Source organism: Salvia miltiorrhiza, chromosome 5 (assembly GCF_028751815.1).
Source record: "Salvia miltiorrhiza cultivar Shanhuang (shh) chromosome 5, IMPLAD_Smil_shh, whole genome shotgun sequence".
NCBI lineage: Eukaryota > Viridiplantae > Streptophyta > Magnoliopsida > Lamiales > Lamiaceae > Salvia > Salvia miltiorrhiza.
In genome coordinates this window covers 41841857-41867130 of record NC_080391.1, presented here as the reverse complement: position 1 = coordinate 41867130, position 25274 = coordinate 41841857, and the positions used below count along the sequence as shown (strand labels likewise).

General features: G+C 39.6%; 1 protein-coding gene and 3 long non-coding RNA genes across 4 annotated transcripts; 1 reads left to right on the top strand and 3 right to left on the bottom strand.

Annotated features, from left to right (window-relative positions):
* The first annotated feature begins 222 nt into the window (after positions 1 to 222).
* LOC131026486 (uncharacterized) lies at positions 223 to 17637 on the top strand. The gene is made up of 4 exons (XR_009102322.1): positions 223 to 1393; positions 16513 to 16610; positions 16832 to 16908; positions 17034 to 17637. It is a non-coding gene; the product is annotated as an uncharacterized LOC131026486 (long non-coding RNA).
* LOC131026485 (uncharacterized) lies at positions 1666 to 5296 on the bottom strand. The gene is made up of 3 exons (XR_009102321.1): positions 4371 to 5296; positions 2353 to 2416; positions 1666 to 1838 (listed from the first exon to the last, which is right to left on the bottom strand). It is a non-coding gene; the product is annotated as an uncharacterized LOC131026485 (long non-coding RNA).
* LOC131026484 (uncharacterized) lies at positions 12489 to 16185 on the bottom strand. The gene is made up of 3 exons (XR_009102320.1): positions 15267 to 16185; positions 13247 to 13310; positions 12489 to 12732 (listed from the first exon to the last, which is right to left on the bottom strand). It is a non-coding gene; the product is annotated as an uncharacterized LOC131026484 (long non-coding RNA).
* A 6444-nt stretch (positions 17638 to 24081) lies between the features above and the next one.
* LOC131025947 (uncharacterized) lies at positions 24082 to 24555 on the bottom strand. The gene has a single exon (XM_057955726.1). The coding sequence runs from the start codon at positions 24553 to 24555 to the stop codon at positions 24082 to 24084; it is 474 nt and encodes a 157-aa protein (XP_057811709.1).
* Between the last annotated feature and the right edge of the window lie 719 nt (positions 24556 to 25274).

Sequence of the window (25274 nt, the reverse complement as noted above, 5' to 3'; positions counted from 1 at the left end):
GTATAGTGGAAGAACTCGAAGATCTCCCGTGGACGTAGGTCTTAATGACTGAACCACATAAATCCTGTCTCGATTATTACTTTTTAGATTAGGCGTTGATTTCATGCTTCACCAACTGGCGTCGTCTGTGGGAAAGAATCAAGGATACGTCGTGAGTTCCGGCGAGCTTCTGTTAAGAAAGGTCAATTTGTGCTGTTGGGTTATGGTCGAAAGAGGGGTTTTCATGAGAATAACAGATCCAGATTGCTCTCGAATTCTGGTACCTCTATTTTCAAAATCTGGGCAGTTTTTATTTATCAACCACCACCGATTAAATCACTGGGGAAGTCCCCCACTTAGCTGGTTTCTTTTTCGGGAATGTATGGTGATAATTCCTTCTTACCGATTCTGTTGGGAGACGTGGAACCAATTTCTACATCTCTCTCTCGTCAATCTCACTTCAGCTATTTCCAGATTCACCAGTTAAAAATTGCTAGAAATTCCCCAAATCTAGAAATCATCAGTGAACGATGAAACACCAATCCTGAAAATTCGTCCATCAGTCCAGATCTGGAGAACAAAACATCCAGCTTCTGGAAAAATTTCTAAGTTCTTGGTTGGGGGAAATTCGTCTTCTCACCACGTTTGGATCGCGGCCAACGAGTCGATTCTTGGCATCGCACCAATTCTCCGATGAGAATCGGGGAATCTCTTATGGATTTGAGGCAATCCCCAAAAATAGCAACAAAAATCATCGGAAGAAATCTGGGTGACGGAGCTTCACTCATACCCCAGATCGTGCCCTGATTTCCCCCCATACCGATTTATTTTGATCTCGCCGCTGATTAGGGGACGCCGTGTTACCGATGCGCTACCACATCATTTTCTTACCAAGATTCCCGTCGCCGCGGCCTTGAAATCCGACGAGACGGGTGTCAATCGTTGTTCCACGGGAGTTCGACGCTCCTCATCGATCTATTCTTCAACGCAGAGATAGTCGAACCAACGATTTGGTTAATGGGGGCTGTTATTGTGCATTAGCACTATGTTGTGCGACATCATCAAAGAGAATTCTGGCGACTCATGTGACCGCACTGCTCAGCCCGATACAACCGATTTCTAGTATTCGACGTTCCCAAGTTAATTCAGGGAAGAATCTTGTGTTATTATATTGATATAAGTTTCAATTCTTCATTATTTATCTTTATTCTTAGCATAGCTCGAGAGGGGCTGAAATCTTGTTCAATGGATTGGTGATTTTGTGTGTCTTTCTTGTAGCTTTCTAGCAGGGCTGTCCTCAAGAAACTTTTTACTCAAAAGGATGAACTCTACGAGGGTTTAACATGCCATGCTATTAATTCAAGTCCGTGAGGTTCATTGTTATCGGAGCAGTAGGACATCTGAATCTGTACATGTCGCAGCCCGATTCCCGACACTAGTGATAGTGGGGTACGAGTATCGATACGACTATTTTTAAAAGAATAAAAGATAAGAAGAATAGGTCGAACATCAAGCGGAAGCTCGCATCAAAAGGTGTTAAAGAAATCATTATAAATGAACCCAAGGGTAAAATCGTCAATGTCGTTATAACTTTTTAATTATCAGGAATTTCCCGAACAAAAACAAAACGGGTATCGCTCATTTTTCGTAAGGAATCATAATATGCAGAGTATCGCAGCAAAAAGCGAACCGATTATATGTATGAAGACATATAACCGTGAGTACATTGCTTAACTTCAAAAGAAAATTAAAGTATATCAATCATCAAGACTTTATCGTCAAAATGGAAATACGATAAAGTAAATACATCCTCCAACATTTCCCCGCCAGCACCAGACCAATCTCGCTCCTCGCTTAGTCTGCACATTTAGAAATACATGCAGGGCGTGAGTATATAATACTCAGTGGGCAAACGCCGAAAAACAAGAAAGGCGCTCTTAGAGCTATAAGTTTGAAGCTTGCCACATCTCAGCAATACACAGAAATAAGTTAGCATTAAATGAATCTGTGCATGCAGTTTTCATAATCATGATATCATAAAGAAACGATAGCGCTATCAAAGTACTCATCATGCATGTACCACATCTACAACTCATCATTATCAAAGGTACTGAGAAGTAGGCCTCCCTCTCAAGTACCGTGACCGGCCGACCCGAAGACGGCTCACAGTCACCTCTGTGCACAAAATCCCGCTTGTGGCAGGACCGAATTCGTCTCATCAGTAGAGGGTAACACACAAGCTCAACATCAAAAAATTGGCAAGTCAAACAATTGTCAAATATCGTTTATCTCAAAGCATGTGATCAACTCATAATATCATTAAATCATTTTAGAAAACTCGTACGATATACGTATACTCAAAATATTGCCCACCTGAAGACCTTACTCAAAAACTCCCGTCAAAGCGGAGTTACTTACTTCCCTGCTCTGCTCGTGTCTTCAGGGATCATCGTCATCATCGAAGGTTCATGTCATAAAATGAATCTCGATTAGAACTCAACGACAAAAACTCATGCCTTAACTCATGCTCTATCTTATATTCTATCTCTTAATCAACTCTACATAAACTTCTTCACTCAATTCAAATCCTTAAGTCCAAGGATAGGTTTCAAGAAAATCATGGTTCTAAGTCTCGATTTATCTCTCATATAAGACTCGTCTAATCTCATTAAAACACTTAGGCAACATAAACACATAAGGCACATAAGAAAATACAATCAAACATCAACAAATCATGTCCTGTTTTCCCACTGACTCAACTTCAAAATTTAACACGTTCTGACTCCGACATCTCCTGGACTCCAGACTCATACCAAAAGAAAGGTATTTGAGTCTAGTTTCATTTAAAAAAAAGTAAAGTCAGAAACTCCAAGTGGTTTGGGAGATATGGCGTTTTTACCATGGTCTACCATATTCGGCAGTTTTGAGCAATCGGGAACATTGATTTTTGAAAAATAGTAAAAGTTGTTAAACTGAGCTCAAATTTGGTGGATATCTACCCCATACAGTAAGGTTGATACCATAAAAATTTGGAAAGCTAGATCATACAGGAAGCTACTGAAATGAATGACTTTGTCCCCTGTTCTCTGAAATTCCCGGTAGAAATGTGCAGATTTGGTTTTTCATTTTATAAAAATAGTAAATCAAGTCCAAATGACTTGAAATTTTACCGGTATGCTTAAGACTCATGTAGGGACATGCTGTACAATTTTCAAAGCCATTAGACATCGACAACCCGTCGATCACAGTAGGTCAGTAGCCTACGAAAAATCACCAAAAACTCATCTCAAACTCTTAAATGCTCAATTCAACATTCCTTCAAAGAAAACCAATCAAAGCTCATTTTAAACACATATAACACTCAAAAACATTCAAAAACATTTAAAATACTCATCATACTCAAATTAACTCTCCTCTTTTACATCTTAACTCAAATCTCAAGGAAAACGTTTCTACAACGTATCAAGTAAATCCTCTTCTCAATTTCATGCTTAAAAACACTCAATCATTCAAAATGACCTCATACTTCATATAACTCATTTTATACACATCAATCCCCTATAATCATACCAACCAAACTTTAATAAAAACTCATATATTCACATAAACTCTCAACAAAAACATGACAACTTCACAAAATGATCATAAATCAATTTGACCTCATTTTATCATTCGTTAACCCCACATCATATGAGAACTCAAAAACTCCTTCAAACTAAACTAAGTCCAAATTTTACTTAGCTTACATTAGACTTAATCAAACATATTAAAACACTAATATCATGCTCAAAAACATATATCTTAAGCTAAATCACTTAATAGACACATAGACAAGAAAGTCCTAATTTTTACCAAACTAAACTCTTTGAAATTTTATAAACTCACATGGATCTTTAATCTCATCATATATCTATCAATTTTAGTCATTTAAACTCACATATACTCCATCCATTTACAAATTAGAGCATAGATACACATAGCCCTAATTTTAGTGAACTAACTCATATCAAAATCATCATTTGACATCATATGCTCAATTTACTCCACTAATCATCATCATATACATCTCATGGACTCATATACATCATCAATCCATCACCTTGATCATCAACTCAAAAATTCCCAAATTGGGGTAAACTAACTCAACCAAATTTTTACATCACAAGGCATAGCTTTTCAAAACACACACAAATCATTACCAAACATCACATAGATCATTTTTCTCACTTCTATTCAAGGAAAGAAGAAGAAAATTTTTTTGAAGGGTAGAACACCCAAATTTTCGAAAATCTTGAAGAATAAAAGAGGGGGGTGATTTTCTTGCTTCAATCCTTCAAATATACTCATATATCATCACACAAGTTTAATCTATGAATATAGAGATCACTTACTCAAGTTTTTCACCAACAAACAAACTTTCTCTCACTAGTCTTGAAGCCCATCTTCAAGGATTTCCTTGGATTCAAGTTGATAGGAGGTGTTTAGGTGGAATTTTGTTGGTGATTTATGTGTTTGGCATATTTTGGTGAAGCTTCGGAGGTCTCTCCAATGGTTGACAATGGAGGAATTATGAGAGAGAAAGGAGAGAGAGAGGTGGCCGATTGGTGAGGATGAAGGAGAGAGAGAGTTGCTTGAGAGATATGAATGGATTTGCAAGATTTAGATGATCTTATAGAGATTTTGCAAATCTTAAAGAATATTGGCAATTAATGCCTTTGATCTCTCTCTCACTCTAATCTCTCTCTAATCTCTACACTATCAATCCTTACTCTCTCCATAATATACTCTCAACTCTCTACTCTCTCAATTCTATACTTAGCAAAATTTAGGCATATAACATATGGTAGAGAGAATTAAAATAAAGTGTGAGAAGGGTGATTAAATAATAATCACAAAAACTATGGAAATATTACTCATTAATAAAGTACCATAGTATAATTATTCATGTGACCCAAAATAAAATAATTATAGCACTAATATTAGTGCACTCACTCAATTATAATATTCCTCATCATAGGAAAAATAATTTAAAAATATTATGCTTGGAAAAATTTCCATAAACCGGCATCATTCGATTTCTCGGTAAAAATAAACCGCACTTGCTTTGGAAACTTAATCAAAATTCCAAGTGCTAAAGTCTCAAATAAAAATCACAATAATTTGGTCATAATGACACACGTAACAGAAATCACATAATCAATCAGTCACGTAATTTCACATAACATCACATCAAAGCAGTCGGCAAACACAAACAGACTAAACGTCTCTCTCTAACCGACTATTTTCATCAAGGTTCTCACTCTTTCTTTCTCGACTCTATTTCCAACTCATTATTCCTATTTTCTTAATATGACAGTCAATCTCTGATATCTCAGTATCCGGTATCTCTATTCCCGGTAGTTGGAAATAAAATAAAATCTCAGCTCAATTCAATCAGCATCTCTATCTCAACTCATTTCTCAAATCTCATCACTCTAATTCCATCGTCGGTTTATTCACTCGTATTTCTATTTAAAAGACAATCAGTCTTATTTGGTCATAAAAAAAAGTAGTCTCGTAATTCGACATCTCAGTACTCTCAATAGTGTTAAGACACTATCTCACAACATAGGAAAAGTACGGGGTGTTACATCCTACCCCCCTTAAAAAAAATTTCGTCCCGAAATTTGAGTTATTCTTCTTTGGAAAAAAGCTCTGGGTACTTCTCTTTCATCTTCTCTTCAAGTTCCTATGTTGATTCTTCTTGACTGTGAGGTCTCCTTTGGATTTTTACTAAGAAATCGTCTTGTTCCTCAATTGTTGGATCTTCTGGTCCAGCATAGCATCAGGTCTCTCTTCATAGCTCGAATCTGGTTCCAGGGACACTTCTTCTTGACAGATGACGTGTTTTGGATCAAACACGAACTTTCTCAATTGAGAAACATGGAAAACGTCATGGACGTTCGCGAAGCTCAGAGGAAACGCTAGCTTATAGGCTACATGGCCTATTTACTCTAATACATCATAAGGTCCTATATATCTCGGTTTGAGTTCTTGTTAGCTCGAAAATAACATGCTCCCCGAGATAGGGAAAAACCTACACAAACATCATTTCTAACGTCAAAAGAATCTATCAGTGATTACTCAATTGTTGAGTTTTCTTTTCTCGATTTTGCTAATCGATTGCCATAACTCATGGCTAAGTGGTCTCACTTCTATTGTGGAAGTCTTTAATAGGTATAATTGTATAAGGTTGCCAAAGTGGCGCCTTCATGTGTTAACACGTCAAACATCTTTCTACGGAAGATGCCCTCTCTCGCTTCTTATTCTCCTATCAAAACGTCGTTTCAGTTTTGGCACATTTTTATACTTTTCGCATGTGCGGTGTAAGGGGTATCATGAGCTTCTCTCGAAATTTCGTTTCTCAGCTCTTCTTTATCGGGCACACACAGTCGCTCTCTTAAAACTAAAATGGCATTATCTGTCGCCTCTTGATAATTCTCTATTTTCTCGATTCGAATCTTCATTCGCAATCTTTCCATCTTCTCATCCTCTCTCTGAGCTGTGACTATTCTCGATCGTAAGTCAGGTGTCATGCTCAGTGCAGAAATTATTATTTCTGTCGTTGGTGGTGGTATCTCTACCTCCTAATTCATCTTCTCGAATTCCTTGATTGGGTTCACTTCTCGTGTAAGGAGAAATCTTAACTCTCCCTGATTCTTTCTGCTCAATGCGTCAGTTACAACGTTAGCTTTTTCCAGGGTGATAATTTGCTCCTCGATCGTAATCCTGCACTAACTTTCATCATCTTCTTTATCGCATGTTCAGATCTTCTTGCTCAAGAATTATTTGAGACTTTTATGATCGGTGTATATCTCACACAGTGCTACGTAGAGACGGTGTCTCCAGATCCTCAAAGCAAGCACTACGGCTGCTAATTCTAAATCATGCGTTAGATAACTCATCTCGTGTGGTCTCTGTTGTCGCGAAGCATACGCTATAACTTTTTCCTCTCGCATCAGTATAACTGCATACTCTCTATCCGCTTTCGGAACAGCTAAGCTGGGGTAATAGTAAGTCTCTTCTTTAACTCTGAAAACTTCGCTCGCATTTGTTCGTTCAAACGAACTTGACTTCTTTCTTCAGCAGGTGCGTCAATGGCTTAGCGATTTTTGAAAAGCCCTCAATAAAACGTCGATAGTATCCTGCTAATCCCAGAAAACTATGACTCTCGTGCATTGTGGTTGGCGATCTCCACTCATGTATCGCTTGGACTTTCGCTGGGTCCACTTTAATTCCTCTCGCAGAAACAATATGGGCGAGAAAATTGATTTGTTTAAGCCAAAACTCGCATTTGCTAAACTTCGCATACAGCTTTTCCACTCGTAATCTTTCCAACACGATCCTCAAATGCTCTTCGTGTTTTCGTTTACTCTTCGAGTAAATCAGGATATCGTCTATGAAGACTAACACGAACTTGTCTAGGTATTCACGAAAAACGCGGTTCATGTGATCCATGAATACTGTCGGGACGTTCGTCAAACCGAAAGACATATCTTCCAAACATCTTTGAGTTTATAGTAATGCCATAATGCATACGCGATGCCGTCTTCGGAAATATCTTCCGATCATATCTTCAGCTGATGGTATCCCGTTCTCATGTCAAACTTTGAAAAAGTGCTCGCTCCTTGTAGTTGATCGAATAGATCATCGATCCGGGGTAACGGATATTTATTCTTTAACGTCACTTTGTTCAACTCTCGATATTCGATACACAACCTCAAGCTTCCATCCTTCTTTTTAACAAAAAGAACTAGTGCTCCCAACGGAAAAACACTAGGTCGAAAGGAACTCATATCTAGAAGTTCTTGGAGTTGCAGCTTTAACTCTTGTAACTCAGCAGGGGTCATTCTGTACGACGCTTTCGACGTCGGTGCCGTGCCAGGCTCTAAATCGATCGTAAACTCAAGCTGTCGGTCTGGGGAAATCCCGGTAAAGTTTCAGGGAAAACGTCTTTGTAATCTCACACGACTGGCGCGTCATCGACATTTGCCTAGGATTCGTCTCTCTGGTTCAGCTATACAACATACGCGGTTGTATCTTTTCTTCGCAAGAGATTTCTTGCTTGCAGTGCCGAGATGATCGGCGTCTTCTTCCATTTTCTCTCAATACCAATGAAGGAAGTAGGTTCTTAGCCAGGTGGCTAAAAAGATATCCGTCTCTCCTTGCATTGTATCTTCGCATGGTTTTCCCTCTAACCAGTCCATTCCAAAATTATATCCAAGTGCCACATAGGCATCAATCTCAGGTTTCTAACCTCGAGCTTAATCGATTTTAACTTAAATTCTAAGTTAGGGCATACGGATAAAACCGTAGTAATTCTACCTATGGGTGCAGTTACTCTTTAGAGGTTGTGGAGCAAGCTCTACGTTCAGTGTCGAACAAAAATACTATGGGCACATCATTCAACTTGCCTATATTTGACAAATTTCCTCTATTCTCGTCTGGTGCTTTCTACTTAAGCGCAAACAGTCTCTGGTGATGCGGTTGATTTGCCTGCGGGGCTGGTAGTTGCCTTCTTAACTGACGTGGTCGATAGGCTGGCTGTTGTCGCTGTGGTGGAGGTAGCGATATGATTCCCTCCATTGCTTTGAGTTGCGGCCGAAACTGACTTGGTCGTCCTCCGCTTCCACTTTGCTGACGATTCGAACACTGTTTCGAGTAGTGCCCGACCCTTCCGCAGGTGTAACAGCTATTCTTTTTCATCTTGCGTTATCTCCGACGTAATTTATTTCTCTTCGACAAGTCGATGACCCTCGCGGTCCTTGAAAAACTGCTGCTTGGGCAGTCGGGTCAACATAAGGCTGTTCGTCTCAGATCTGATATTGCGGTGGCGCATTTTGACTCTGTCACGGCTCCTTAGGGATCTTGACTTCGGTCGTCCCATTCTCTCTTTTCTTTTTGCCCGCATCCAGAAAAGGATGGATTGCACGTTTGTGTGCTCTAACTCGTTTGGGTGCTGAAACTCAAATCACGTTCTCTGGCTGCATTGCCAGTTCTATATCAAATGCTCTATTTAATGCTTCAGTACACATAACCGCATTCTGACTCATTAAATCGTCTCGAACCTCTTATCTCAAACCTGATCGAAACAAATCTGACATTTTCTCGTTCATCTCTTCTCGATATGTGGCATACCGAACCAAGTCGCGAAACTGACGTTCGTATTCAGCTACGGTTTTATTGCCTTATCTCATATCATCAACTCTATTTCTTTCTTTCAATTTGTTTCTCTTTCTCGACAAAAGTCTAAGGGAACATATATCAACCTTAGAACTAATTCTCATAACTCACAAATCGTAAGACTCTTACTCGACATCATATTATTTTCTCGATTCTCATAACTCATCGTCAAAGACATATCTCATGTCTATCATCGCAACATTAGCTCAAAACTCTACTCAAGCATAGAGACTCTCTGGTCATCGTCTTATAGACATATATATAAGGAAATTTTCTCCTTCGAGAGCTCTTACTAATTGCGGGGCATAACGTAAATAAAACATCCCCTAATACTACGACGATGCTACATCTATGCTAGTCGTCATCTCAGTCTACTATCGTGGAAAACATTATTTGCTCTAGTCTGTCATCTCGATCTCCTTGAATTTGCTGTTGCCTATTCTGGCTTAGCATCACTTCTTCTCATCCTCGAATTGGTTAGCTTTCTACATACTTGGCTAATAGAAGAAAATCCATAATCGAAAAGTTGTGCTCGTCCCGTAATAATATATTCTACGACTGCTGCCATAACTCGTGTTTCTTCCAAACACTCTTCTTATTATACCATCCTAGTTACCTAGACATTCCTAGCTCTTGTCGGATGTGGTAGGGAATAGGATGTGATGAATAAAATGTCCGATCTTGAACAAGACGAGCTCAAGTAATGGAATAATTCCATAATAGCCAGTGCTATTTCAAGGATAATGAGGAAGTTAAAATCAAGGTAAGATCAAAAGCTAGAACAGAATCTAGAATGAAACTGAGATACGATATGATAGGAATAAATCAATACTGGAGGTAGAAACAATCCACTAAGTGGAAAATGAATATATTGTCCACTGTTAAAGCAAGGGGTAAAAATTTCCAACACAAACGGGTCAGGCTCAAATACAGTGGATCCGGAAAAATTTTCTCAATAGTAAATAGTTCTTCTCCTGTGGGAGTTCAAATGGATGCAGAAAAATTTTAAATACGACCAAGCGGGATAGGGACTCAATAAGTCTACCCTCATGACTACTCTAGCGATAATACGCGCGGTCCCGGTGAAAGTACCTCTATTGCGAAGTACAATTGGTCAATAGTATTATGCATCCCATGAGGTCTCCATACTACGTTCGTCCTATTAAGGTCGTGTCTATAAATCGCGATGAAAACTCTAACTCTCGTCGTATTATCTCAACGGTTGGTTTCTCTGCTCCTCTTCTTCATCTTCTTCTCGGTTTATGTTCCTTCGGTTCCCTCTTCTTCTCGGAGGTATACTATAAAGGAAAAAGAGTTATATAACTATCGACTTCTAAACTAACCGTTCGTCATTACAAAATACAAATCCTCGTTTTTCTTACTTCACTTCTATATCTCATTTGTGATCTCAAAGTTCTCAAAATTCTCGTCTATCATCGTTCGAAATTCTCATCAATCTCTATTTCTCATTTATCATCAAGCCTCAACATCATCATCTTTCTCAAAGCTCTGATAAAGATAGTGAAACTCACTAATCATCTACATCTCTGTATATATATATATATAGAAAATTGCCTCTCTCTCGAGGTCTTTTACAAAAGTAGGATCCTATGTAGAAAGGTCCTAACACTAAAATGATGCTTTAACTATACAAGCATCATAGGTACTAAGCATCTATAGATCTATGCTATGTACACATACACACTATATTATGCCTCTCTACCTATATATATACATATACGTATATATCAACTATGCATCTATACATATGTACGCGTCTACTAGATACACGTGATCGCTAGTCGTCGTCTCCTGAAATCCTGCTCGTCGCATCGTCAACCTCCATATCCTCACTCGACTCCGTCTCCTCACTCGGCTCCGACTCCTGACTCTCGTACTCGTCGATCAGTCGGCAGACGCTATCGTCGCTCGGCTCATCCTCGACGTCGGTGTCCATCATCGGACCATAAACCGGCACCTCGGGAACAGGTACCCATGTCTCGATTCCGTTGACAGCGATATGACGCTGTAATGGCTGGGTCCGTCCGTGGCCGACCGTCATCTCTGGAGTTTCCTCATCCGGGTCCTCCTCATCACTGTCCAGGTGTACTGGCCGAGACCTTCCCTCCTGGGCGTCTCGGGACGGTGAAAAAAAAATCGAGTGTATATACGTCTGAAAAGCCAAAATGCCCGGCTCAGGCAACGGGGCAACCCTCGGATAAGGATCAAAGGGCACATACTGTATCTGAGGCTCAACAGAAACAATCGGCTATGCCGACTCAACAGGTGGCAATGGCAAAGGTGCCGTTGCCAGTGTCAAATCCCAAGGCGGTAACTCAGCGCTGGGAAAAAGAATAAGGGATAGAAATGCAAACGGGTCATGCTCTACCACTGGAGAGTACGCCTCGAAAACCATCGGCTCTGAAACATCAGGCTCAAAAGAAACTGGAATCGGATCAGCTGGGGGTAGAGGGGCAATCGGAAACGGCTCCTCGGGAAGTGGGGGCACAACAACAAGCTCCCTTCCCTGGGCTGGTCCCTCAGACTCTCCATACGGCGGTGAAGGTGGCTCGCCATAAACAAGGTAGCGGTGGCTCAACGTCGCGATGAAACCACGAAAATTGGCGCTCACCAACCGCCCAAACTCAGTCCTCCTGATATACTGCGGCACCAGCGAAGTCGCCCAGTCTTGCCACTCGAGGGGCAGCTGTGGAATCAGGTGAGTGATGGCCTCAGCCTCGTCAATCCCGTAGATACTAGTCTCAACATCTCTCCTCGTATTTCACATCAACTGCCTCGTATCAGAATTCATCATCTCACACAATTTCGTCATTAAAACAATACATAACTCATTAGTGAATCAAACTCAGCTCTCAACAAGAAAGCAACAAGAAACAACATCAACCTCTTACCTCGTTAAGCCGGAGGAGATGGGGTGCTGGGGTTTCGTTTCAAACTGACTCTCTCAAATTAGCCTAAGAATTCAAATTAGGCTAGTACTCAATTTTAAAAGAGTAGAAACAATCAAAGGTTCAACTCAGTCAAGCAATAGACTCAGAGCAGACGACCTGCTCTGATACCACCCTGTCGCAGCCCGATTCCCGACACTAGTGATAGTGGGGTACGAGTATCGATACGACTATTTTTAAAAGAATAAAAGATAAGAAGAATAGGTCGAACATCAAGCGGAAGCTCGCATCAAAAGGTGTTAAAGAAATCATTATAAATGAACCCAAGGGTAAAATCGTCAATGTCGTTATAACTTTTTAATTATCAGGAATTTCCCGAACAAAAACAAAACGGGTATCGCTCATTTTTCGTAAGGAATCATAATATGCAGAGTATCGCAGCAAAAGGCGAACCGATTATATGTATGAAGACATATAACCGTGAGTACATTGCTTAACTTCAAAAGAAAATTAAAGTATATCAATCATCAAGACTTTATCGTCAAAATGGAAATACGATAAAGTAAATACATCCTCCAACATTTCCCCGCCAGCACCAGACCAATCTCGCTCCTCGCTTAGTCTGCACATTTAGAAATACATGCAGGGCGTGAGTATATAATACTCAGTGGGCAAACGCCGAAAAACAAGAAAGGCGCTCTTAGAGCTATAAGTTTGAAGCTTGCCACATCTCAGCAATACACAGAAATAAGTTAGCATTAAATGAATCTGTGCATGCAGTTTTCATAATCATGATATCATAAAGAAACGATAGCGCTATCAAAGTACTCATCATGCATGTACCACATCTACAACTCATCATTATCAAAGGTACTGAGAAGTAGGCCTCCCTCTCAAGTACCGTGACCGGCCGACCCGAAGACGGCTCACAGTCACCTCTGTGCACAAAATCCCGCTTGTGGCAGGACCGAATTCGTCTCATCAGTAGAGGGTAACACACAAGCTCAACATCAAAAAATTGGCAAGTCAAACAATTGTCAAATATCGTTTATCTCAAAGCATGTGATCAACTCATAATATCATTAAATCATTTTAGAAAACTCGTACGATATACGTATACTCAAAATATTGCCCACCTGAAGACCTTACTCAAAAACTCCCGTCAAAGCGGAGTTACTTACTTCCCTGCTCTGCTCGTGTCTTCAGGGATCATCGTCATCATCGAAGGTTCATGTCATAAAATGAATCTCGATTAGAACTCAACGACAAAAACTCATGCCTTAACTCATGCTCTATCTTATATTCTATCTCTTAATCAACTCTACATAAACTTCTTCACTCAATTCAAATCCTTAAGTCCAAGGATAGGTTTCAAGAAAATCATGGTTCTAAGTCTCGATTTATCTCTCATATAAGACTCGTCTAATCTCATTAAAACACTTAGGCAACATAAACACATAAGGCACATAAGAAAATACAATCAAACATCAACAAATCATGTCCTGTTTTCCCACTGACTCAACTTCAAAATTTAACACGTTCTGACTCCGACATCTCCTGGACTCCAGACTCATACCAAAAGAAAGGTATTTGAGTCTAGTTTCATTTAAAAAAAAGTAAAGTCAGAAACTCCAAGTGGTTTGGGAGATATGGCGTTTTTACCATGGTCTACCATATTCGGCAGTTTTGAGCAATCGGGAACATTGATTTTTGAAAAATAGTAAAAGTTGTTAAACTGAGCTCAAATTTGGTGGATATCTACCCCATACAGTAAGGTTGATACCATAAAAATTTGGAAAGCTAGATCATACAGGAAGCTACTGAAATGAATGACTTTGTCCCCTGTTCTCTGAAATTCCCGGTAGAAATGTGCAGATTTGGTTTTTCATTTTATAAAAATAGTAAATCAAGTCCAAATGACTTGAAATTTTACCGGTATGCTTAAGACTCATGTAGGGACATGCTGTACAATTTTAAAAGCCATTAGACATCGACAACCCGTCGATCACAGTAGGTCAGTAGCCTACGAAAAATCACCAAAAACTCATCTCAAACTCTTAAATGCTCAATTCAACATTCCTTCAAAGAAAACCAATCAAAGCTCATTTTAAACACATATAACACTCAAAAACATTCAAAAACATTTAAAATACTCATCATACTCAAATTAACTCTCCTCTTTTACATCTTAACTCAAATCTCAAGGAAAACGTTTCTACAACGTATCAAGTAAATCCTCTTCTCAATTTCATGCTTAAAAACACTCAATCATTCAAAATGACCTCATACTTCATATAACTCATTTTATACACATCAATCCCCTATAATCATACCAACCAAACTTTAATAAAAACTCATATATTCACATAAACTCTCAACAAAAACATGACAACTTCACAAAATGATCATAAATCAATTTGACCTCATTTTATCATTCGTTAACCCCACATCATATGAGAACTCAAAAACTCCTTCAAACTAAACTAAGTCCAAATTTTATTTAGCTTACATTAGACTTAATCAAACATATTAAAACACTAATATCATGCTCAAAAACATATATCTTAAGCTAAATCACTTAATAGACACATAGACAAGAAAGTCCTAATTTTTACCAAACTAAACTCTTTGAAATTTTATAAACTCACATGGATCTTTAATCTCATCATATATCTATCAATTTTAGTCATTTAAACTCACATATACTCCATCCATTTACAAATTAGAGCATAGATACACATAGCCCTAATTTTAGTGAACTAACTCATATCAAAATCATCATTTGACATCATATGCTCAATTTACTCCACTAATCATCATCATATACATCTCATGGACTCATATACATCATCAATCCATCACCTTGATCATCAACTCAAAAATTCCCAAATTGGGGTAAACTAACTCAACCAAATTTTTACATCACAAGGCATAGCTTTTCAAAACACACACAAATCATTACCAAACATCACATAGATCATTTTTCTCACTTCTATTCAAGGAAAGAAGAAGAAATTTTTTTTGAAGGGTAGAACACCCAAATTTTCGAAAATCTTGAAGAATAAAAGAGGGGGGTGATTTTCTTGCTTCAATCCTTCAAATATACTCATATATATCATCACACAAGTTTAATCTATGAATATAGAGATCACTTACTCAAGTTTTTCACCAACAAACAAACTTTCTCTCACTAGTCTTGAAGCCCATCTTCAAGGATTTCCTTGGATTCAAGTTGATAGGAGGTGTTTAGGTGGAATTTTGTTGGTGATTTATGTGTTTGGCATATTTTGGTGAAGCTTCGGAGGTCTCTCCAATGGTTGACAATGGAGGAATTATGAGAGAGAAAGGAGAGAGAGAGGTGGCCGATTGGTGAGGATGAAGGAGAGAGAGAGTTGCTTGAGAGATATGAATGGATTTGCAAGATTTAGATGATCTTATAGAGATTTTGCAAATCTTAAAGAATATTGGCAATTAATGCCTTTGATCTCTCTCTCACTCTAATCTCTCTCTAATCTCTACACTATCAATCCTTACTCTCTCCATAATATACTCTCAACTCTCTACTCTCTCAATTCTATACTTAGCAAAATTTAGGCATATAACATATGGTAGAGAGAATTAAAATAAAGTGTGAGAAGGGTGATTAAATAATAATCACAAAAACTATGGAAATATTACTCATTAATAAAGTACCATAGTATAATTATTCATGTGACCCAAAATAAAATAATTATAGCACTAATATTAGTGCACTCACTCAATTATAATATTCCTCATCATAGGAAAAATAATTTAAAAATATTATGCTTGGAAAAATTTCCATAAACCGGCATCATTCGATTTCTCGGTAAAAATAAACCGCACTTGCTTTGGAAACTTAATCAAAATTCCAAGTGCTAAAGTCTCAAATAAAAATCACAATAATTTGGTCATAATGACACACGTAACAGAAATCACATAATCAATCAGTCACGTAATTTCACATAACATCACATCAAAGCAGTCGGCAAACACAAACAGACTAAACGTCTCTCTCTAACCGACTATTTTCATCAAGGTTCTCACTCTTTCTTTCTCGACTCTATTTCCAACTCATTATTCCTATTTTCTTAATATGACAGTCAATCTCTGATATCTCAGTATCCGGTATCTCTATTCCCGGTAGTTGGAAATAAAATAAAATCTCAGCTCAATTCAATCAGCATCTCTATCTCAACTCATTTCTCAAATCTCATCACTCTAATTCCATCGTCGGTTTATTCACTCGTATTTCTATTTAAAAGACAATCAGTCTTATTTGGTCATAAAAAAAAGTAGTCTCGTAATTCGACATCTCAGTACTCTCAATAGTGTTAAGACACTATCTCACAACATAGGAAAAGTACGGGGTGTTACAGTACAGGTGGGACGGAGATTATCGTTACTCAGTCCATAGCTCAGCGTTGGTGGTGAAGCTCAACATTTAAACCTAAATCTAAACAAGTCGAAAAATGAGATCAGGTTAACTTGTGTAGCGATATGAGAGAAAACTTGCTTGAAACTTGCAGATGAATTCCTTAAAGTAATTTTGCGTGTGTATTATAATGACTTACTAGGAGTATTTATAGAGTTACATTAGGGCGAGGGGTAAAAGAGACTTTACAAGTCATTCACGTGCTCCTTAGGCAGCGTACGTGAATGATTCCCTATCTACTAACAAACTTTTCCTAACTACTTTGCAGCTTTATGTTGAACATGTGGTCCTTCCAAGCTTCGGCGTTGGTTGCTTCCGTTCTTTGTCTGCGCAGACCTTATCAGGGTGAGCTTTCATCTGTATTAACTTAATCAAGACGAACTTTTGTCTGCGTTTCCTGGAACGGGATGGCCCTGTGTCGGTGCCGTCTTAGATGAGACGAGCCTTCATCTGCGTTGTACTTTATACAGGGCGTGATCAGCCCCCTCGTATGTATTGCCTTCTGGTCTTGTCCGCGCAGCTCTTCTGATCCTTGTTCTCGCTGAAGATGTTTACTTCTTTGAGTCCTTTCCGAGTGTTACCTTGGGGTTAGGCTGTCTCTTCTAGTCTGCGCCACTGACTTGCTTTGACCATCATGTGATGCACCTATGTTCTTTGAATCAAGCATGTTTGGGGCCTAAATCAGCGCCGTTGACCCTCGTCTAGGGTAGGATGGCTGATGAGATCCTTACTCCTCATCAGTTGGAGCGACAAACGGGTACACGCTTCTTGCGGCGGGTCTGCTATTCATCCTGATGTAGCCTCCAACTCTACTGGACTTCCAAGCCCATGTGGCTGTCTTGTAGATGGCTTATTGACACACAAAGGGGCAGCGCAGTACTGTAGTCTTAAAGGGCAGCATAGGTTCACGAAAAGGACTAAATGGGCAGCGCGGATTCATGATCTTCTGATATTCAGCTGCGCAGCCACCTATGGTCTTCTCTTTCTTTTGATGTTCAACTGCGCAGCCACCTATGGTCATCTCTCTCTTCTGATGTTCAGCTGCGCAACCAGCTATGGACCCTTTTATTTCCATATCACCGACATCCATAGAAGTACCAAACAACGGGGATTTCATAGCTAAGACAGTTACTATCTCCGGCGATGGCGCTAAGAACCTGCTCTATTTCTGTTTTCTTGGGAAAAGAGTTTATTTTCTCGTTTTAATGATTGCGGCTATCTTCAACATGACTAGTGAAAATATGGAAGGGAGTTTTGTTGTGTTGAGCTGTGTTTAAGCACGACTTGATTGATTCTAAGAACAGGGAATACCTTGTTGTGATAAACATAGTGAAATAAAGGCACAATAATATATTACACGATCGAAGCTTCGGGTTATCCTGGCAATGGATTCACAGCCCTATTTTAAGGGGCCGCTATATTTTACTAATCTCACGCTTAAGAAACCATACAACACAAGGTAAACAGATATGAGGAAAGTCAAGATAGTAAACACCATCACTTGAAAGCTAATCCACTAATAAGTGGTGACTCAGGTACTTTGCGGAACGAAAACTTTTCATTACATGATCTTAGTTATTTTATCAAAGCACGTGAGCATGATTGGGAATCAAAAGATACTCTACTTGAACATTTGGGCATACTAATGTTTTATATTATCTTTGATGGGAGGTGAAAATTTGATGTTAAGTAGCACGAAGCTGCGCAATATATATATTTCTTAATAATGGGATTACAGCCCTGTTTAAAGGGGTTCTCATATTTTACTAATACTTTTGCTTAAGAATTCTTACAGCGCAGGATAAACAACTTTGGGGAAAGACTTGAATAAATATGGTAAACACCATACATATGGAAAGGTCACCCACTAACAAGTGGTGACTCAGGTACTTCGCAGAACTATAGTCCCTTACTACATGATCTTAGTTATTTCATCGAAGCATAAAAACATGATTAGGAACTAGGAAATGTTATACCTTAGTTTTTGGCCATAAGCATGACTTATATTATCTATGCTGGGATTTATGCAATAGTAATTATGTCTTTGAAGTTGCACACCTTCTGCATATGTGCCTAGGGCTGGAATATAAATTGATTAAGTACACGAAGCTGCACACCTTCTGAATATGTGCCTAGGGCTGGAATATAAATTGACTAAGTACACAAAGCTGCACACCTTCTGTATATGTGCTAGGGCTTGGAATATAATTTGAATAACATACTTTGGGGCCATAGTCATAACAGCGCTGCCACTAGCATCACAAGTAGGAACATCAATCACAAGCATACACATAACATGTTTTGTTGAATCATGCACATGTTACTAAGGGAGGGGGGGAGTGGAGTATGTGCCACTATGTGTATTTTCTCGAAAAACTTAGCAGGATATTTGAGCCTTAACGGCAACTCAGCCGCGTAGCGGATATTAAAACCTTAAATGGTAACTTAGCCACGATCCGGAACTGTAAGCCTCAGAATGTATCTGAGCATTCTCAGCGCAGTTAGGACAGGCTATCTCAGCCTGCGCAGCTATCAGCCTCAGAATGTATCTGAGCTTTCTCAGCATAGTCAGGACAGGTTATCTCAGCCTGCACATCTATCTTAGTTATTTCAGTTATCTCAGCCTGCGCAACCATCTCAGTTATTTCAGTTATCTCAATACAATCAGTGCTCAAATTATCAGTGTGGCTATCTCAGCGCAATCAGGGCAATTGTATCAGCGCAGCCAGTGTGGCTATCTCAGCGCAATCAGGGCAATTATATCAGCGCAGCCAGCGTGGCTATCTCAGCGCAATCAGGGCGGTTGTATCAGCGCAGCCAGTGTGGCTATCTCAGCGCAATCATGGCAATTATATCAGCGCAGCCAGCGTGGCTATCTCAGCACAATCAGGGCGATTGTATCAGCGCAGCCAGTGTGGCTATCTCAGCGCAATCAGGGCAATTATATCAGCGCAGCCAACGTGGCTTTCTCAGCGCAGTCAGTGCAATTGTATTAGTGCAGCCAGCGTGGCTATCTCAGCGTAATCAGGGCGATTATATCAGCGCAGCTAGTGTGGTTATCTCAGCGCAGTTAGTGTGATTGTCATCTTCGGCGCAGATCGTCTAAAGTTATCTTAACTAAGGCATTAATTGCACGACGAAGGCATAAATTACAAAAACTAAGGCATTAATTACACGACGAATGCATCAATTGCACAACTAAGGTATTAATTGCACGACGAAGGCATTAATTGCAAAATCTAGCCCTTGTGGCACGACGAAGGCATTAATTGCAAAATCTAGCCCTTGTGGCACGACGAAGGAATTAATTGCAAAATCTAGCCCTTGTGGCATGACGAAGGCATTAATTGCAAAATCTAGCCCTTCTGGCACGATGAAGGCATAAATTGCAAAAACTAAGGCATTAATTGCACGACGAAGGCATAAATTGCGCAATCTAGCCCTTGTGGCATCGCAGGCATTAATTGCAAAATTTAGGCCTTCATGGCAACGCAGACCTCAATGTCTATGCTCCGCGTAGAAACATCATAAGCCGCGAAAGTTAGACTGGGGATGAGCCTTAAGTGGCAACTCAGCCGCTCTGCGGATATTTGAGCCTTAAGTGACTATCTCTTTTATCTTAGTTCATTCGCAGCGCTGAAATACTTTGTCACCATTGTTTTGTAAAGATTGACAAGTTTTTATCTAACAAGTGCAGGGAATCATGTATGCTTAATTTACATGGGAGAGCAGCACAACGCTGATTTCACACCACACACCACTGGTTGAACAAAGACAACACTGTTCAACCAGACTAGGGGGAGTAGTTGATGAGGACTAGAATACTCATCAGCGTTGTGCTTAGCAATACAAGAACATCTTACTTGATTACTATTATTGCTATTATTATTCTTATTGAACGAAGCCAACCAGCGTAGGTCTAATTGAAGACCTCAGATAATAAAGGGACTCGGCAGCGCAGACGAAGGGGCTTGGCGGCGCAGACTACCCAAGTTACTTGGCAGCACAGACTCGCCTGCGCAGCTCAAGGGAGCTACTCAACACGGGCAACGAAGGACAGCACAGATGGGTCAAATCAAGACTAAGGTGTATTAAGACATTAAAGGGCATAAATCCAATTATTAGAGTTCATGGGCCTAAGGCCTTTAGGGCCCACTCTCACATCTATAACTAGAAGGTTAGCATTAGCATTAAGGGTATGATTTATTTATAGGCAACACTTGTAAAATGTAATTATCTCGAAGTATAGTGGAAGAACTCGAAGATCTCCCGTGGACGTAGGTCTTAATGACCGACCCACATAAATCCTGTCTCGATTATTGCTTTTTAGATTAGGCATTGATTTCATGCTTCACCACTTTATCTCTATATAAGTTGATTATATGGTGATTAACGGATCACAGAAGGTCATATAATTGGAATAAACTTAAGAGATATAAATAGATCACAACCGAGATGACTCTAGGACGAGTCGTTGGTCTAGGCTGCAGTATAGATGGAAATAGTTTGTCTTGACTATTTGTCTATACTGGTACGTCATAACGTATTGATATGATCACAGTGAGATGTATTCTTCTATCTGACATAAGTGAAGAATCAAGATCTCGGTGACTTAATAAAATCTTAATACTAATAAGATTTCAGATATATATGTTGATTCGTGTATCACTTTGATTTACTATGGGTGAGAGTTATATATTAACTTGAGTACTCTGTATCTTGGGTGATAGCGGTTAATATATGATATTTGGTTATCTGTATTAGTACCCGTATCCGGTATAGGATAATGACATCCCCTTAAGGAGCTCAAAACGGTTGATTGCGTTAAACCCTGCAGGTTGATTATGTTCAGGCACAATAATAAGGTTTGAGTGGTACTGCTTAAGGATCACAAAGAGATTAATTAATTTAAGCTGTCAGAGCTCTAACTAATTAATGGAAGCCGGATATTTTAAATACGGAGATTTAATAAGTCTAAATACAAGCCCCGACTCATCACCGGTAATAAAGGGGTAAGTCAGTATTGATTCTCTAGTGGAATGAATTAATACTTATGAATTAATTATTATTGACTCAACTAGAACCACCTCTAGATTGACTTGCAATAGAACAAGGACATCCTAGCAGTGGTAAGTTAACCCAACGTCGTCTCTCAAGGAAGATCTTAAAGGGCTTTTAATTATGTCACGAAAAAGCGGTAAACTTGGATTTGAAAACTTGTAAAGTAAAGTTTAACGTGAAATTAAACTTGTAATTAACTAGGCATGAAAGAACGAAAGCAAGAACGTAAGCAAAATGAACTATTAGACCCTAGGCAAGAATAAACGAGCTTAAGAATTTAAACGCTTCTAACTAAGAATTTAAAGACTTGTAAATTAAAGGAAATTAAAATTTAAGTGCAGAATTGAAATTGCATAATTGAAATCAAAGCATAAATATGAAAGCAAATCATAAACATAACAAAACAAAAGAGATTGAAATAAATACGAAATACCGTAAACGTTGCAAAGATAAAATTGCTGTCACTCAATTACAATCTTCGAAACAAAACTAAAGTAAAACTAAACTTGAAAATAACAAGAACAAAAAGTAACGAGAACTTGAAGAACAATGAAAACTTGAAAAGCCTAAGTCTTTGGTTGCCTTGCGGAAGGATGATTCTCCAAGGTGGAACGAAAGATTAGGGCAAAGGAATGATTGTTACATGAATATTTAGACCCTATTTATAGACTTCATTCCAACCCTAATTACCATCAAAATCGACCTTGCAAAACTGGACTCTTGAGGATAAGCATCGTGCAATCAAAGGCAAGTCCAGCTGGCAGCGTGCTCTGCAAGTAACGTCAACTTTGGCGAAATAGGCGGCTCTGGAAAGTAGTCAGAGCTGGAAATCAGCTCTGGATAGTTCAGCTCTGTTGAATCTTCCCAGCTCTGGAATGTGTTTACTCTGGCGCATAAAGTTAGCTCTGTCGAGTTTGACAAGTTTGTTCTGCTCTGGAGAATTCAGCTCTGATAGTGAAGTTCAGCTCTGGAGATGGTCAGCTCTAACTATGCAAGTCAGCTATGCTCTGGGTACAGACCTATCCGCGCAGCTCTGCTCTGGCGCAGCTTCTCAGCTCAGCTCTGGCACGGACTTTTAGCTCTGAACACCATTTTGCGCCTAAGTACGCAATTCTGACCCAAAATCTCCCAAATAACACTCTTCTATCTATAAAATCAGAATCTCCTGCAAAGCATAAAACAAACCCATAAATGCACCAATTTCCAGGATATTTAACTCAAAATAAGCACATGCAAACCCCTAAAATACAAACAATTAGGACTTAATCAACCCCCCCACACATAGCCTTTTGCTTGTCCTCAATCAAAATCAGTATGAATACTAGGAAGAGAGCGTTTCAACGATGCTTATTTCCATGCAAACATTCAACGAGTCAATTCAAAATTTTCCAATCAACACACATCTCTCGATCATGCAAGTAACTTAAAGTTTACGAAGCAACAAAACAGTAATGCAAGTAATTCGATCAGACCCAATTCTCCGCTAGAAGTGAATTCCCTAATGTGATCGCCTTTATAATCAATATCTCCATTTTTCACACTTTGTGTGCTTAAACAATTAAATTTCGACAGTTAATCCATAATTCATGAAATAAAAACCATTTGGATGTAATCCAAAGTCTTTTCACGTGGTTTCCCATGCTCATAGTTAAACTAGAGGAGCAGAGACTCAGAGCTATCATTTTCAGAGCTGGCCAGATGTTTCAGAGCTGGCAATTCGTCCAACATTTCACAGATAAGGATACGATCGTAGGCAATCATAATGACAACACTCCTTCTAGCATCTACCGGACAAATCACGTTTTACTTACTTACAATCGTGTTGCAACAAAACTCATAATTCTTTGCACAAACAAGAAACATGTATCAAAAGTAAAATCAGAATAACCACCAAACAACACACTAACCCAAAAATCACATCGAAAACCATCTTCTCTTCCACAAATTCATATAAAATTCGTAAGTATCCAAGAGCAAGCTAAGAATAAAGGGACCAATAACCCAATTGAAAGCATAAGCAAAATAAATCACCCCCCCACACTTAAAGAATGCCATGTCCTCAGGACACAAGATAAAAAGAGTTAGAAAAACATCCCTGATTATCGGCAATGAGAAGCATAAGCTCTGTGAGAGGCGGCGAAAAGTAGGATTTGCGGTCTTCGGTAGAGTAGAAATGTCAGCGCTGGTCCGTGTCAGAGTGGAATTTCAGTTCTGGTTCTGGACTTTTCAGCGCTGGCATTCTTCAGCGCTGGCGGCAAAGTCAGAGTAGAATTGCAGCGCTGGAAACAAAAACATTAACACCCAGAATCAAAGCAACCGCACAAGCAACCAAAACCAAAGAAACATAAAAACGGAAAGCAAAGAACAAGAAAAACATAAACTAAAACCAAACCACAGTGGGTTGCCTCCCACCAAGCGCTAGTTTTAAAGTCGCCAGCCCGACTTCAGCTCTGGTCATCAGCCTGGATTGTGCAGAGCTTGAGACTCCACCACCATCGGCGGGCTCTGGTGCTCATAGTACGGCTTCACGCGATGGCCGTTAACTCTGAAACTCTCTTTCGTATTTTCATTAAATAGCTCTATCGCACCATGCTCAAACACCTCCTTGAGTAGAAAAGGGCCACTCCATCTAGATTTCAGCTTGCCCGGAAACAACTTCAGTCTAGAATTGAACAATAGCACCTTCATTCTGGGGTAGAGCTTCTTGTGGAAAATGCGGCAATCATGCAGTCGCTTCACTTTGTCCTTATAAATCCTTGCATTCTCATACACCTCATTGTATAGTTCATCCAACTCCTCCATTTGCAGCGTGCGCTGCTTCACGGCAGAGTCCAAATCATAATTGGCAGCCTTGATTGCCCAGTATGCTTTGTGCTCAATCTCCACCGGCAGATGGCAAGCCTTGCCATAAACGAGGCGGTACGGACTCATCCCAAGCACGCCCTTGAAGGTAGTTCTGTACGCCCAGAGAAGATCATTCAGCTTTGCAGACCAATCCTTGCGCGAGGGCTGCACTGTCTTCTCTAGAACGCCTTTGATCTGCCGATTGCTTGTCTCAGCTTGCCTAGAGGTCTGCGGGTGATATGGTGTTGCCACCTTGTGCGTGATTCCATTCTTCTTCATGAGCTTTACAAACAACTTGTTGCAAAAGTGCTTGCCTCCATCGCTAATGATAGCTCTGGGAAATCCGAATCTACAAAGAATGTTCTCTTGCACAAACTTAAGCACAACATTAACATCACATGTCCGCGTGGGAATAACTTCAACCCATTTGGACACATAATCTACAGCAAGCAATATATATTGAAATCCATGCGAAGCAGAAAACAGCCCCATAAAATCGATGCCCCATACATAAAAAATTTCGACAATTAGTATGCTCTGGAGGGGCATCTCATTCCTACTCTCTGGCACCTATCGCACGCAAGAGTAAACATATGTGCATCTTTAAAAATAGAAGGCCAGAACAAACCTGATTGAAGAACTTTGTGCGCTGTCTTCTGCCTCCCAAAGTGTCCACCACAATGATCTTCATGGCACATTTTCAGAACTTGCTGCTGCTCCTCTACCGGCACACACCGTCGAATGAATTCATCTTTTCCAAGCTTGAAAAGGTGAGGAATCTCCCAATAATAGTGCCTGCACAGAGC